Source organism: Falco naumanni, chromosome 6, assembly GCF_017639655.2.
Source record: "Falco naumanni isolate bFalNau1 chromosome 6, bFalNau1.pat, whole genome shotgun sequence".
Taxonomy (NCBI): Eukaryota; Metazoa; Chordata; class Aves; order Falconiformes; family Falconidae; genus Falco; species Falco naumanni.
The window spans coordinates 21,122,068-21,138,677 of record NC_054059.1 but is presented as its reverse complement, the minus strand read 5'-3'; the positions used below and the strand labels follow the sequence as shown (position 1 = coordinate 21,138,677).

Here is a 16,610-nt window from a genome sequence, read left to right as displayed (position 1 = left end):
CAGGTTTTAGCTGAAGTAAATATATTTTTACTGATGAAGCACACTGAATTTTGAAATAGCTTTTCTACTTTCACCTGGAATTGGTATTGCCAAGACATTTTTTTCCTTTCCTGGAAACACGCTCCATAATCCTGTACGTGCTTTCTATGTCCTACGCCCTCGACTAAGTCTAAACATACTTTAAAGATTTTCAGAAATTTCTGCCACAGAATTTACAAATGTTGGTGTTCTACCAATATAGTGAACTTTCAAATTATGTTATGGTGATTTCATGGGCCCACTAAGGACTCCACCTGTAGTCATTATATGGAAATGTATTATTCCAAATAAGCATGAGGATATAAAAATTAACTGCAGTGGGTTTGGATTTGTTGCAGTCTCCTATTACCGTTCTTTGGGTCAACCACTCTGAATTCCACAATACCATAAATGTATTCATGTCTGGAAAATTTATTTGAGTATAGGTACACAATACCTGTGATCTGCATCTGCACAAACATTTTGCTCCAGCATTAAGTGAAGGGTAACATCTTATTTCAATAATTCAAACTACAGTATATAGGCTGTTGTTTACCACTTTGAGAACCCAGTGTTCAGAGACAACATAAGTGAATCAAGCTTTATGTCTGCTTTGCTTTACTGTTCTCACTCTTGAATAGAAGTTAAAATTTAAATAGGTCTGCACCAAACTCACCATTATTAAATAAAATAGCACCAAAAAAAGACATTGTGACAAAATTGCTTATAGATAGCAATGTACTTGCTGAATTCTGTGACTATAAATTTGAGGTTCACTTTCTGTCACCAATAAAGTTGTGTTTTGGTTGAACTCAGAATTCCTGTGTGTTGACAGTTACAGGCCTGCTGACTCTAGATGTGTATGAATAAAGTTTCTTTTGCAGATTTTTCTGAGTCACATAAACAGTTTTATAACAGTAACTGCATAGCGATACTAATAATGTGTTTGTAATATAGGGCTTTCTATCATTAGTTAAATAGCATACATAACTTAGACTAAGATCAAAAGAAAATCTTCAAAGTTATTTTCTCTGCAACTGTTATATATGTTATATATGGTATTACACTATGTATTTTACCTTTAACAGATTTTAATAATTCAGTAAAAACATCTCTCTGCTAGCTGCTTATACTTTGTACATACTACTTCTTTGGTCTGATGACGAAACTTATAATATAGAATATTATATCAGAATATCACCAAATAGTATGCAAAACCCACTCATAATTTATTTGATATACCTGACATTAGGAAGCAATATTACTTTCCCCCAAACAAAGAGAAAGTTGGAAACAGAAGCAAATACTATTCTGAATCCTCATCTTCCATAATTTTAAACATTAAGGGAGGGAGCAACTGGAATTTGTCGAGCTCTCCGTAGGGGTGGATGCAGAATGAGTCAAAAGCTTACGGGTAAAGATTAAAGGGCAGCCCAACATGGCTGTTGTGAGTGTATACTACAGGCCACCTGATCAGGAACAAGAAGTCGAGGCCTTCTACAGCCAATTGGAGGCAGCCTCACAACCACTGGCCCTTGTTCTCATGGGAGATTTCAACCACTCTGACATCTGCTGGAAAGACAACACAGCTGGGCACACACAGTCCAGGAGGTTCCTGCAGAGCATTGCTGATAACTTTTTTACATGGATGGTGCAGGCGGCGACAAGGGAAAGTGTGCTTCTGGACCCTGTACTCACAAATAAAGAACTGGTTGGGGATGTGAAGGTTGGGGGCAGCCTTGGTTGCGGCAACCATGAGATGATGGAGTTCAGGATCCTATAAGGAGGAAGCAGGGCAGTAAGTAGGATTGCAACCCTGGATTTCAAGGATAGCTGACTTTGGCCTCTTCAAGGACCTGCTTGGAGGAATCCCATGGGTTAGGGCTCTAGAAGGTAGGAGGTCCAAGAGAGCTGGCTGATATTCAAGAATAACTTTCTCCAAGCTCAAGATAGGTGCATCCCTGTAAGTATGAAATCAAGCAAAGGGGGCAGGAGGCCTGCATGGGTGAGCAAGGAGCTTCTCGAAAAACTCAAACAGAAGAAGGAATTTTATGGGATGTGGAAAAAGGGATGGGCCACTTGAGAGGAATATAGGAACACTGTCAGAACATGCACGAAGGCAATGAGAAGGCTAAGATCCATTTGGAATCAAATCTGGTGAGGAAGGTCAAGGACAACAAGAAGGGTTTCTTCAAGTAGATCAGTAGGAAAAGGATGACTAGGGAAAATGTGGGCTGCTCCTGAATGATGAGTGCCCTGGTAATGAAGGAAACAGAAAAGGCAGAGTTACTGAATGCCTTCTTTGCTTCAGCCTTCACTGCCAAGGCTGGCCCTCACGTATCCTAGAGCCTGGAGGAAAGAGAGGAAGTGGGGAGAAAGGAAGACTTTCCCCTGGTTGAGGAGGATCAGGTTAGAAATCATTTAAGCAAAACTGACACCCACAAATCCATTGGCACGGATAGGATGCACGCCCAAGTGCTGATAGATGTTACTGCTAAGCCACTCTCCATCACCTTTGAAAGGTCATGGAGAACAGGAGAGGTGCCTGAGGACTGGAGGAAAGCCAATGTCACCCCAGTCTTTGAAAAGGGCAAAAAGGAGGACCCAGGGAACTAGAGGCTGGTCAGCCTCACCTCCATTCCTGGAAAGGTGATGGAACAGTTCATCCTGGAGGTCATCTCTGAACATGTGGAGGAAAAGGTTACTGGGAGCAGTCAACATGGGTTCACCAAGGGGAAATCATGCCTGACCAATCTAATAGCCCTTTATGATGGAAAGACTGGCTGGGTAGACAAGGGGAGAGCAGTGAATGTTGTCTACCTTTACTTCAGCAAGGCTTTTGACACTGTCTTCCATAATACCCTCATAGGCAAGCTCAGGACATGTGGGTGAGATAAGTGGACAGTGAGGTGGACTGAGAACTGGACCTGACTGTGCAACCTGCTCTAGGTGAACGTGCTTTAGCAGGGGGTTGAACTAAATGATCTCCAGAGGTCCCTTACAGACCATTCTGTGATGCTATGATTCTGTGATTACATAATACTAGCCTAGTTTAGTTAGATAACTAGTTGGTAAGAACCAGTCCAAAAATCTAAAGAACACGAGGGAAAGCAAACAAATTCTGGTATCCGGGGACATACTAGAGAACTTAAATATTCAAGACTCTGAAACACATTAAACTAGATTGGATGTGACCAGTCAGTAATAAAGGGAAAACATGTTAAATGTCAAGTCCAAGCAATCAAACAAGAACAAGGATTGCTTGGCGCATGCTCTTCAGAGCTCAGCTTCTGCTGTGCAGTACAAGAGAGCACATCAATGTCAAGAATTACAACCCTCTTCCTGACCTTCTCCCACTAACTGCCTCCTAAATACTTTCCTGTCTCCACTGTGCCTTAAGATAAATAGGCCTCCCTTACATAATTATATACATGCTTACAATTACCTCAAATTCTGTCCAAGCATCACTGCCATTGCTGGCTGAAAGAAAATCTTTGCTGGCATATCTGACAATGTGAATGCCCATTAGTGTCTATTTCAGAGAGTTGCAAACTTAACAACACAAGAATTTCTTGACAGGTTTACCAGAAGTCATCAGGCTTGCTTTTTTGAATTCCTCCCTCCCACTCCTATGTGGCTAACTGAAACATCCTGTTCTTTATTATATTACAAACATCAAGCTGGAGTGAATTGTTCTTTACATTTTGATGATGGTATATATGAAAACCCAAGCTGTCCCTTCCAAAACTGCATGCTTCAGACACTAGCCTAAAAAATGCACTTATTTTAATGAATTACTGCAAGAGGGATCAGATTCATGTCAACAGATAGTAAGTTGTATAGATATACTGATAGGATCAGGACCTGCTAAATTAAAAATGGCATTTTTATGATTCACACCTGCTTTAACACAGGGAAAAAGAAAAGATTGCTGCACTGAAGAGCCTCATTAAAGACTGAATTGCATGAAAGATCTTAATCTGGACCTACAAAAATCAATATGCTACTTAGAAGAATACATCTTCTCTGCTAGTCTGGTTTTGTCTTTGAATTTATTAGAGATCTTTATCATAGAGAGGTACTGCAAAAGATAGTCATTGTTCTCTAGTCCCCTTACCAGTCCTTTATTTCAGCTCCTGAGAAACTTTAGTACTTGAAAACATGCAATAGAAAAGCTTCAGAAAAGGAGACAGTAATTAAAATTAAGCTTATGTTTTCACACATATTACATCATATTTGTATAGCAGTAAAACAAAAGCTTACAAAAAGAATGATGCTGAATTGTGCCATCTATTCTAGTTCAGGGCAATAAAGCTAGATGACACTATTAAAATACTGATTGCATACATCAGGATTTTTACTGAAATATTTTACTTACAGGCATTAGTGGCCTAAACCTACGTGTCTATATTCATCACATATTCAGTTCTTGCTAAAACAAACCTGACTTCAACTGAGAAGTTCAAGCAGCATGCTATATGAGCAAATACTCATTGTTTCCAGAGGTTTTTTTTGTTTGTTTGCATATTAAAGAAAATATTGAAACTACTACTGAATTAATAAATGAGATTTTAAGACCAAGCTTGAATCATGAGTGCCCACAAATGCAATTGAATTGGAACAGGTACATTTCTAAACCATACCATTCGGATAGTTGCTTCCTTTGTTCATTAAGATTAAAATGAGTACAATCAAATAGCAGGAATATTTATTCTTCCTACTGTTGTATATATTAGAAATCAACAAAGCACATTTTCATTGGACTTGCTGGTGGTTTTGAAAATAATTATGTTACTTATTCTACCACAGTTTTGGAGGAAAAATAATGCATATGAAGGATTAGTCAAATGACTAATTGCTGTCTTTTCTACCATTATCTGTTGCAAATTTTACTGCTTTCTCATCATAGGTTACTGCAACCAGTTTAACACCTACAGCCTTTCTGAAAACAAGAATGCCATTCAGTGGTTTTTAACAATACTTACAATTATATGACCCAAATGAAATTTTTCTAAGACACTGAGCAATAATTTCTTTTGAGGGGATGTGTGTATCTGACTTTGAAAACAAATACCACCCCTCTCCCCAAAGAAACAAAGGACATAAAAAAACATCTAAGTCATCGTTGACATGATCAAACATAACTGAGTATGACCACTCAACTTGGACAACCAACTCATACCTACATTCTTGATGCCTAACACAAAAACATCTTAAAGTAAATAACATTATACTATTCACTGGAAGACTTGGGTTTTTTTGAAGGCTATAAAGGGAACATATCCACTGCTTAGATTAGATATGAACTTAGGTTTGTAGGAGCAGAATGCCCAGATCCTTCCCATGAAAATAAAGACATACATAGAAAAAACCTGCAAATTGAGAGGCCAAGAAAAAGAGACATTGCTAAAAGGAATGTTTTAGGATTAAACACTGGTGTCGTGTGTCCCCCCCCCCCAAAAAAAAAAAAAAAAAAAAAAAAAAGATGCAATGTGAAATGAGGATTTGCAAAATTTTTGCCTTATAAAAAGTATTACAGCTTTCTCAATTTCAAAGACAGATAGCTTTTTGTCTTTCAAAAAACCTTTAAACTGACACCGTATTAAAGGATCCAGTGTCCTCTGATGCATGCATACAATTTCCATTAATGTTAACTGGGAAATATATACATATAGCTGGAGAAGAACTCTAAGGCTGTATTCCATGAGGAATGTACGTAGCCACGAAGTTTAGTATTTTGGTTTGTTGTTCTGGAATATAAAATTAAGCCACAATCTCTGTGGACTTCCCTGAAATCTGATGAAAAACCAGAACAACTGGGAATTTTTATTGTTTGTTTTGACTGACAGCAACTGAATACTCAAGAAAACAACTTCATAAACAAAGCCATTCCCTTTCCACAAAAGAGCAGGAACTATATAGAAGTACATTTGTATTCATAAAGGCATTACCAAATAAGAAAAAAGCATACTATAAACTGAATACTTCAAATGAAATCATCACTAAATTTTAATCAGGGTCACAGAAGACCTACCAAATTGCTATTGCAAAATACTTTAAAGAACAATAACATGACCTAGTTGAAAATGAAACAAAAAGTATGCCCGCCAATTTTACTGCTCTGAGAACTAGTTAAAATTTATTTTTTGGAGTCTTTCTTTTCTATTAAGTCCTTGTATATCGATCGGTAAAACAACATTAAATACCTAATTCTCTGCATTTACGTTCCTGAAGTGCTATGCTGGAGACTTTTAAAGTATAGAAATACATATTAATTCTGGTTTGGTTGCATGATTATGTTGTCATTTTTTATTATTTCTTTCTCTCTCTCTCTTTTTTTTTTTTTAAAAAAAACTAAGGGTCAGTTTTTCAGTTCATACAAACTGTCATAATTCTGTTGCATTTTTTTAAATGACTCTATGCTGATACTAGCTCTTACTTATTGACAATATTTCCCAGCAATTTTGTGCTCTGTCTTCCTCTCTCTAACCTACTGTGTCCCCTCAGCTTGCTTTTTGTACAGGAAATGAAAGAGGTGTTACATAAATCTTTGTGGAAATTTTTTATTCACCTTTTAAATATTATTTTTTCTACATGACTACATTTGCTTTTGTTGTGACTACATAAATTAAGAGATAAGTGCTACAATAAACAGTAGAACTGATGAAGGGGGAAGAAGCCTTTTCTTTAGTGCAGGGTCCAGAATCCATTGCTTTTCCTCTGTCCTCAGTGAAGACAAACGGAAAGATGACAACAGAGCGGATTCCTGCAAAGCAGGCTACTGACAACTTCGAAAAAGTAAGAGAGAAGGCCTTAATTACCTGCAATGATTTGAACCCACATTGCTGCTACTCATAAGAATACCCTTATCACAGAGGTATACAGAGAATTTCAGCAAAGGCTACAAACTCTTAAGTTCTCTTCTGTAATTACATTCTATAAACTTTTAACACATGTACTTGAACGAGAGCTGAAAACCATGTATCCGCTTAAGTATTGTGACCAGTTGCCTACATCCTACATCCATTCAAGTCAAGCTCTCCTCTAAATACATACATTAAACAGACGCCTCTGTCCTCACAACACTGATCTGTTCTTAGTGCTTTGCCACTTTTTACAAAATGTTTAAACATAAGCTAAACCTGAAAAATTGACCGTTCTTCCTGGTAATTAGGATGCTGATACAAATCCTTCTACAGCTGCTTAGCCTGTCATATTAAGTAGAACATCCTTAAAAGTAGATATTGAGGACCCCTGCTATGACTAAGACATTCAAATTTCTCTAAGATGATGAAAGAACCGAGCTGAGGCCTCTTACACTACAGATGAATGCTACAGCTGCAAAGTATTTTATTTATAAAGACTATGAATCTAGCCCTCCTTTTCCTTTGCTTTTATCACAAGTATCTGATCTGATGTTCTAACATACCATTTCATATTGAAAATTTTTTCAGATACCAGACATTTTTGTGTTTGTTTTAGTAAGAGAACCCCTCCAGAAAAGGACATTTTTATGCCAATTTTTACATTGACTTCTGAACCAAAGGTATTTATTTTTCCAATGCTGCCTCAAATGCTAGGTGACTGAATGATCACAGGCTTTAGAATTCATAATCAAACACTAGCAATATCTGCATCTTGTTACACAGAAGAATATTTCCTTCTCTGCTTCTTTCTTGATCTAAAAAGGTGACTGCTCAATATAAAACAGCAATTCTTGCTGTGGGGATTTGCTCAGTTTCTGTATTCAGAGACACACACAGAGGCACTCCTGCTAGCCCTGCAGAGACTGTATAGCCACCTAAGAAAGGAAATAATTCTTTCCTGCCAGCCTATCAAGAGAGAAGTTAACTAAGCTTTGAATGCTGAATGTTACTACCTTGACCTGTACTGAGTTGCACTTCTAAAAAAACCTGGCCTTGAAATATTGGCACCACTGAAGTCACTAGACACTTAAACAGAGCACAGTTGTGGAACTGGCAATTAGGAGACAAACAAAATCTAAGTGACCTTGCATGCTCCCAAACACTTTTTTACTTGTTAACAGAACACACTTTTTCCAGGAGTCACAGAGATAATAAAAACGATACAGTAAAATACAAAAAAATGAGCTTAAAAATGTTCATTGTGCAGCAACCTCCTAGAATAAATTTGTGCTTCTTTATATTTCCTATGGAGTTATACTTTCACTGCAGGTTAAGGTGAAAGGCTTGAGGAGGAAAAAAGACTGACCAACCGGGGCGGAGGGCTCCCCAGAAAAAAAAAAAATCGTAACTTTGCCAGAACAGTAGGTTCTAAAAAAATACCTGCAGTAGTAATAATCATATTTTTATGCTACATCACCATTAGAATGTTTTTATTCAAAAAACCCTACAACATGCTTGCACATGAATGCTTGAAATAAACAAGAAACCAAATGAAAACATAATATGTTTAGATTAAAATCTTTGTTGTGAGCTGAAAATCTAGCCTTTAAAAATTCTGTACATATTCATATTTTATTTACAATTTTTAATCTCAATCCTAAATAGAGCTTACTAAAAATCATCCATGTATTTACTTATATGTACTTCTTAAAAAGATGAATAACATGAACAGTTTTAGACATTAATATTGGAATGCATGTAATACAAAAATAAACTCAATTTTCACAAAAAAATCTTGAATACCATTTTAAAGAAAATAGAGCATGTTCATTTTCAAAAATTAAAGAGGAAGTACTTTGTGACCTCCATCAAAGCATTCATCAGACTGTTAACTCATCAACACATTGATTTTTAGAAGACTAGAATATTCTTTGCAATACTTATTTCCAGTTAAAAGCAAAACAATGCAAGCACATGTGATGAATATATTCTATAGTACTTGAAGTTTTTGAGAGAGGTAATAATACAAGCATGCATGCTTGAGTTAAATATGATTATGTGGGGTCATCCATTGATGCTGATAACAGCAGACCTTTGTATTCTAGAGCCAAGCTGCTCACAAAACATTCATAACGTTGATATATAGCAGAATTTGCCATTAAGCTTCTTCAGTTATTTCGTTTACACTGCCAACAATTTACCAAGATAACTGTAGTGTTTTCTTGTAGCTGTGGAATTACAAATTTTTTATTATTTTTTTTTTAATTACAGAAATTTCTTGAGGGAAAAGAATTTGAAGCAAAGGAAAAACACCAAGAAACAAACATATACATGTATGAATAGGAAAAAACGTGTTATCTGTTCTGGTTTCATCTATTTACAAAAAGTGAAACTAACTCTTACTTTTTTTTGTTACCCAAGTTTCAGAACTAAGCTGAAATAAGTTAAAAAAAAAAACCTACCACACCATAATTAGACATCTTTAAAATGTTTTTTTCTGAATTGGCAGGTTAATTTGTTATATGTAGCTAATTTTTGAAAGCTGGTTTTCAGCAAGTTGAAATGGCACTTGATTTAAAATTTCAGTTTAATAGATATCACTTACATCAATTCACACTGAGGAGACTTCTGTAGTCAGGGAAGAAAAAGAAACCACACAAAAAAAAACAAACCCAAAAGAATATAAATTCTATCTTTCCCTTTTCACATGCATCTTTCCTGAGCAAACATAAAAAAACCAAGTAGCCTTACTTTTGTATTCCAGGTGAAAACCAGCTGCTGCCACACTAATGTCAGAGTGAAAATGCAGATAAAGTTGATTGGAGGTGCTATTCAACAATGCTGGCACAGTTGTACCTAGAAAAATAAGTTATGGAATAAACTGTAGCATGCTGATATATCAGTTTTATACTGAAAAGACATCACCAGGATTGAATCAGACGGGTTCATTTATTTCTCATTATAGGCATGGAAATCTCAAACTTACTGCTATGTTATGCCTTGTTTTCTCCTCAGCCGACAAGAAAATTATGATCACAAGTCATGATACTAAAAGGCTATGTGCATACAATAAAACAAGATCCCATCATGTTCAGATGAAACTTTATTGACTTGGACAGAAAAAAGAGGCATAACTAGAAAAAAAAATCATGGAAGGAAAGGATTTGATTACGAGAACAAGCTTAACTGCCATTTGACTTTTTTCCACATATAAAAAAACTTCAGTACAGAAAAGAGCCATCCAGATTTTTTCTTTGTGTCCACTCCACATCTTCCCACAATAATATTTCAACCACTTGTCCTAATTCTGAGGGTATGACAGGAAATGAAGAAGCAGGTGCAACACATTAAAAAAACCCCAAAACCCAAAACCAAAACACACAACCAAAACTACCCACCACATGCTAGCATTATCTAATTGAAATAGCTATTATAAAACTGTGTGCCATGGACTCCAGTGTGTGCTACACAACAAGCTTCTCACTCACCCAGGACATGTTCTTTGTCACTAGCATTGAGAAGTCCAACACATGTTTCTTTGTTACCACATGAATACTACATAACTCATATTCTACTGCCTAAAGCTGGAACACCTACTGAGGCTAAAAATTACATGATTTTCTATGATTACCCTCAAAGACAGTATCAAGTAGCTAATGAACTTCAACAGTGGTTGCATAAGAAATATTTTCATTTCCTATGGGGCATTTGCTGTTTCTATAGTAGCTGTGAGCAGACTAGTTATTGACCTTGAAACTCAGGCTTAAAAAGAAACCCTGGAAAGAATTACCTTCATAAGTCTACAGTCTAAACTAGGAAATGGTAAATACTTTTAAACCTAAAACTGTATTAAGCAAAATCTTGAGATAAATGGTGAGGAGCTAAAAGATGAGAGGTTGCCCTTTAAGGAAGGTCTGACATGGAAGCTTCAAGTATGGAAATTCACAGACAGTACACAGCATTCACATCACACAATACTTACCATGGAATACAGAAAATAGTGAAACATCTTCCTGGAGGAAAGACTTTTCACAGTATCCATATGGAATTTGAAATTTATTTAAGGATGTTTAAGGTGTCTGCTCTGTAAGGATGAGGATGTTGACTCAAAATGATTATACTCTTCATGGAACTAAAGTGTTCTTCTGGCAGTTCTGTTCCTTCGTAGGATCTGCTAACACTTAACACCAGTTTTTTAATTCCTTAGAGGGTGATACTCAGTAAGATGAGAAATTATATCCTATTGTATTGTGAGAAATAAACGAGGCTAGAGATTTTAATTCTCATAATTGCCACATTCAATGGCGTACATAGTTCAGGCTGGCAGCCTGTCACAAGTGGGGTCCCCCAGGGACTGATATGGGTCTCCACACTGTTTTGACATCTTCATAAGTAATCTGGATTATGGGACTGAAAGCACCCTCACCAAGTTTACTGATAACACTAAGCTGAGCAGTGACCTTGACGTGTCAGCCGTTTTACAGAGACCTGGACTGGATGAAAGAGTGGACTAGCAAGAACAGTATGAAGTTTAACAACAACAAGTGTAAGTCCTGCACCTGGGTCGGAATAGCCAAAATGACCAGTACAGGCTAGGATCTGTGGTGGGTGTGGAGTAGCCTTGCTGAAAAGGACCTGGGGATCCTAATGGACAACAAACTGAACATGAGCCAGCAGTGCACTGATGCAGCAGCAAAGGCAAATAGGTTCCCAGGCTGCATCCAGAGGGGCATTACTAGGAGAGATAGAGGTGTGATTATCCCACTTTACTCAGCACTCATCAAGCTGCACCTGGAGTATTATGTCCGGTTCAGGTCCCCACAATTCAAGAAAGACACAGACAGACTGGAAGAGGGTCCCAAAGGAGAGCCATGAAGATGATGAAAGGGCTGGAGAACCTGCCCTATTTGGAAAGGCTGAAGGAGTTACGTCTCTTCTCCCTGGAGAAGAGAAGGCTCAAAGGAGGACCTCATCACTGTGTTTCAGTACTTAAAGGACAGCTACAGAGAGGATGGAGGCTCTCCTTTCACAGGCAGCCACATGGAGAAGATAAGTGTAATGACTACAAGTCACTTTAAATATAAGAAAGATTATTTTTTTTACAGTGAGAGTTATCAGTTACTGGAACAATCTCCTCAGGGACACGGTAGAGTCCTCATCACTGGAGGTTTTTAAGATGCGATTGGAGAAGATGCTAAATAATCTCACCCAGACTCCCTTTTCCACAGAGAGATGGAATTAGATGATCTTTTGAGGTCACTTCCAACCTGGGCTATTCAGTGATTCTATGATCTAACTGAAATTTTACTAACCACTTGCCAACATCTGCTTCTTCTTGGATTGGGTATATGAAGCATGGAAGATACGTTTTAGTGTGGTGACCAGATGTGTCCACAGTGTCCTAGATGTTTTGGACTTCCTTTATCGTCAATAGAAAGAAACAATAATTAAAAGGCAGGAACAGATTTCATGAATAATAGCTTAGGTGCAGATACCTCCATGGTAGACATCTAACACTCATATAGATGGATACCACATTAGGATACTGGAGTCTGATTGACAACTTAACCTCTTGATTGAGAAGCTGTAATCTGCAAAACAAGGAACACTCTTAGGAGGCAGTAAGTGCATGTTTGCCTCCCTAAAGGCTTACAAGGGAATGAGGACAATTTTTTTTTTTACTTTAAGTTTAATTATGATTTTATTTTAGAAATGTATGTCCACTACCCTTTTCAATAGCAATGACAACTAGGAGCAATGTATCTCATTCCAGACATGAACATTACATTGCAAATGGGAAAGGCTGTCTAGGTATCCAAGAAATTTATCACAAAGAATGGAGATTAATGGTAATTTTCCACATTTCTTGGATTAGCACAAACATAGATTAGGGATCACATTCTTACCTTATTTATTTCTAAATTATACTACCATCATAAAAGTAGATTGTTCAGATGTCAACCTCAGTGACTGCTGTATTTGTATGCTTTCTTTGCATATGCCTATACATGTATATACGCATATTTAAGTACATATACATATGTAAAGGAATGTCAGATGTTACCTGCATTTACAATTTTAGATGGAGCTGTAGCTATTTTTAGTCTTTCTCTCTCTTTTCTTTTTTTTAGCTTGAATATACCATAGTCCAGTGAAGCACCGGTCCCAAGCTAGATATGCTAAAATACTGCTGCTTTTCTGGCTTGTTCCACTTTTTTGCTCATTTCTGTGTCTTAAGTAAAATGATCTCTCACTTAAGTTTAGATTTAATACTTTCAGGAAAAAGTGACTTGTTTGTCAAGAATATTCTCTCACTCAGCTGTGTCTATAACCTTCACTAAGTAGTACAGGACAGACTTTGGCATATTAATGAATTTCTGTCCTTTCATCCCAGGAATTTCCACTCCCTCATAATTCCATTCTGTGACAAAATTGGCAGCACAGCATATTTAAAAATACTCATGGGGTGCCTGACATTTATTCAAGTTTTACAAGTTTTGATTTATTGGCTTAAGGGACAGGCTTTATGTAGGAACTTCCGTTGCTTAGCTATAAGAACAAAATATCTCTAAATTCAGTTGACAATTTCATAGCCTTATAATGAATGCAGGCTTTAGAAGAGAAAAATATTACTGGAAGGAATATACCCATTTTAGATTGAGGAAGTGGAAAATACAAGACCATGGCTGTTAAGGACAAGCACAGAAGATTAAACACTTGATAAACTTCACACGCACATAAGCTGATTAACATTTAATGAAACTTCTTTTTTCTTTAACATATTTTTTAAATAAATTCACCTGCTTTTGGAAATCAAAATGGCTATTGAAAAACAGGGAACTTAAATCACTTTTCCAAATGAACAATTAAGTATATTACCTCCACAGGAGAAAAATCAATTCCAGTTATGGCTTTTCTTTTTTTTTTTTCTTTTTTTTTCTTCTGAATATAGGAAGTAAAATTCTATTCTGTTTGTAAAAACTGTGACTTTCCCAACTGAGAGAATTAAGAGTTGATCTGTTCACCCAGTCCCTTAATTTTATTAAAATATTCCAGGTATAACTTTATTATGTAAACTTAGAAACATGTTTACTCATTGTAAAATTTATTAGTAATAATATGAAAAGAATTAATTCTCTCTCTCATAAATGATCCTGTTTCATTCAAACATTTGGTAAGGCAACTAAGCTTCATTCGTTAATCAAAAACCTGCTACACTTGTATATATTCTGTAAATGCTACAGCAGCTCATGAGCCATCAGCACTACTTTGATGAACCTGTACCATTGAAAGCAAAAATAATTTTAGTTTTCCATTTACTCTGAATGTCTCTCAACACTGTCTAGAGTCAGCTAGGAAACTTGGCCTTAAAAAGAAGCAGTTTGCTGACAAAAAGGCATCACCTATCACTATTAGGCACAGGAAACTACCTGGCTCACTATTCCATTGCATGCGACAAAAGTATGCTTGGAGATAATGCCTCTTGGCATTTAACACATCAGTCCCAGCCACAGCAGCTTCTGTCTAGGGTGGCTGTACAAAAATCCTGTACAAAAAAGATTCTGCCACCAAGACAGAAGCACAAGGCATCTTTATATCTGTTAACACATGGTATCAGGATTTTTGTAACAGCTTTGTTTTTGAAGCCTCTATCACTTTCCCTTAAAATAGCATCCTCACATCATAAACATTACCATAGCATAAAAAGAAGAGAAATGCCCTAACATTTTTGCCATTCACTAATGAAAGATGACACCAGGATTAATCCAAAAAGGATAAGAAAATATATAAGGGCTCAGATTGCTCTAGTAGACAGCCCTTACTGGCCCTGCCCAGCCCCCTGGGGCTTGCCTGTCCCCACTGTGCCCATGGCCCAGGACCCCATGCCAGTCCCTCCCCCAGTAATGCCACAGCAGGGCTAGTCTCCAGCTCCCCACCGCCCTGCCCTGCCCAGCCCAGCCATGGGGTCCATCAAGCTGGGCCCATCAAGCTAGATCTATATCCCAGCCCGGCCTCAGCCTGTTCCAGTCCCCAGAGAGATGCCCCATGCCTGGGACTGGGGCTGACCTGGTGTCCCCCAGATGCCCTGCCTCTGGCTGGGGTGGGGGGATGGGCCCTGGCTGCCAGGGCCTGCCCTGCCACCCCAGAGCATCCTTATGTCTCCTGGCAACCCAATTTCAGGGAGCTGCTGGCCCCCACTGTGCCCTGACACAAGGAAATGGCATAGTTGCCTGACTTTGTTAAGTCTTCCTTAAGAAGCAAGACTCCAGTGAATTAAGTTTTCCAAATCAACTCCATATTTTAGAAGCACAGTTTAGTAACTTCTTCGTAATTGTATATCTTGAATGCATGTTTAGAAGATAAATGAATTCATAGAGTGAATCGGAAGACAATGTTATTGTACAAGATTTAGCAAGAGAGAAATGATACCTTCTGAATTTTACCACCTATGAAATTATGCCTGGAATTCAGTTTCAATGTCACATTACTGGTTCAATACTGGGAACAGCAGATTTCACGTTATGTTTACATATTCTTCATTAGGTCTTTCCCAAACACAAAACAATTACTCATTTTAAATCTGACATTCATTATACAGAAGACATAAACCCACTATAAAGCTGTACTACTCTATCCCCAACGAAATAATTCTAATACAAAACCCCTGCCTTTTCCAGTTTCCGTGGAAATTAGGAAGGCTTTTAAGCTAAAGCAAAATGACACACTTTCAGTATAGAACAAGAAAGTGTTTTGAATCTTGAGTATTGTTAAATGGACTATTGTTAAATGGATCATTTTATCAGTTCTTTATCCAATGGGTCCAATCTATTTGCCTAATATTTCACCTGCTAAAGCTGATTAAGTTCTATAATTTCATTCTTCTCCATTGCCAATTTAATATACCGCATAGTTACTAGCATTTAATATAAAATGTTACAGCCTTTTGCACTGGGTCTGGCTGGAATAGAGTTAAATTTCTTCATAGTAATTGGCATGGTGCTGTGCTTTGGATTTGTGACCAAAGTAGTGTTGATAATACAGGGATGTTTTCCTTATTGCTGAGCAGTGCTTGCACAGCAAGCATCAAGACCACCGTTTGTCACACTGTCCCACCAGTGAGTAGGCTGGGCATGCATGAGAAGTTGGGAGGCGACACAGCTGGGACAGCAGATCACAACTGACTCAAGGGATATCCCATACCATATGATATCATACTCAGCAATAAAAACTGTGGGACAGAAGAGGAAGGGCATCCTATATTGGTAGTTATAGCATTCCTATTCCCAAGCAACCATTATGCATGATGCAGCCCTGCTGTCCTGGATGTGGCTAAACACCTGCCTGTGAATAAATTCTCTGGTTTGCTTTGCTTGCATGTGAAGCTTTCGCTTTACCTATTATATCTCAATCCATGAGTTGTCTCACTTTTAACCTTATGATTCTCTACCCCATCCCACTGTGTGGGAGTGAGCAAACAGCTGAGTGGGGCTGAGCTGCCTACTAAAGTTAACTCACAATGTATTTTAATATTTAAATTTTGAGGTGTAACTTCAAATTATTTAATTCAATATACAAATAAACAATAGGGAGTTAATTTATTCAGTTGATCATTCATTTCCCTACATAATCCAATATACATTTATACTTCAAAAGTTTGTGAAGTTACCAGAGCGGCAAAATTCCACAAAATGCTTTAGCTACACCAGAATCAGATCAGGCTTGTGA

General features: G+C 37.4%; 1 protein-coding gene across 1 annotated transcript in view; it reads right to left on the bottom strand.

Moving 5' to 3' along the window:
* Positions 1-16,610, bottom strand: part of CSMD1 (CUB and Sushi multiple domains 1) — a 1,211,070-nt gene that overhangs the window by 164,885 nt on the left and 1,029,575 nt on the right. The window contains exon 37 of the mRNA XM_040599137.1: positions 9,636-9,740. Within this exon, the coding sequence (XP_040455071.1) occupies positions 9,636-9,740 (105 nt within the window). The remainder of the gene's footprint in view (positions 1-9,635; positions 9,741-16,610) is intronic.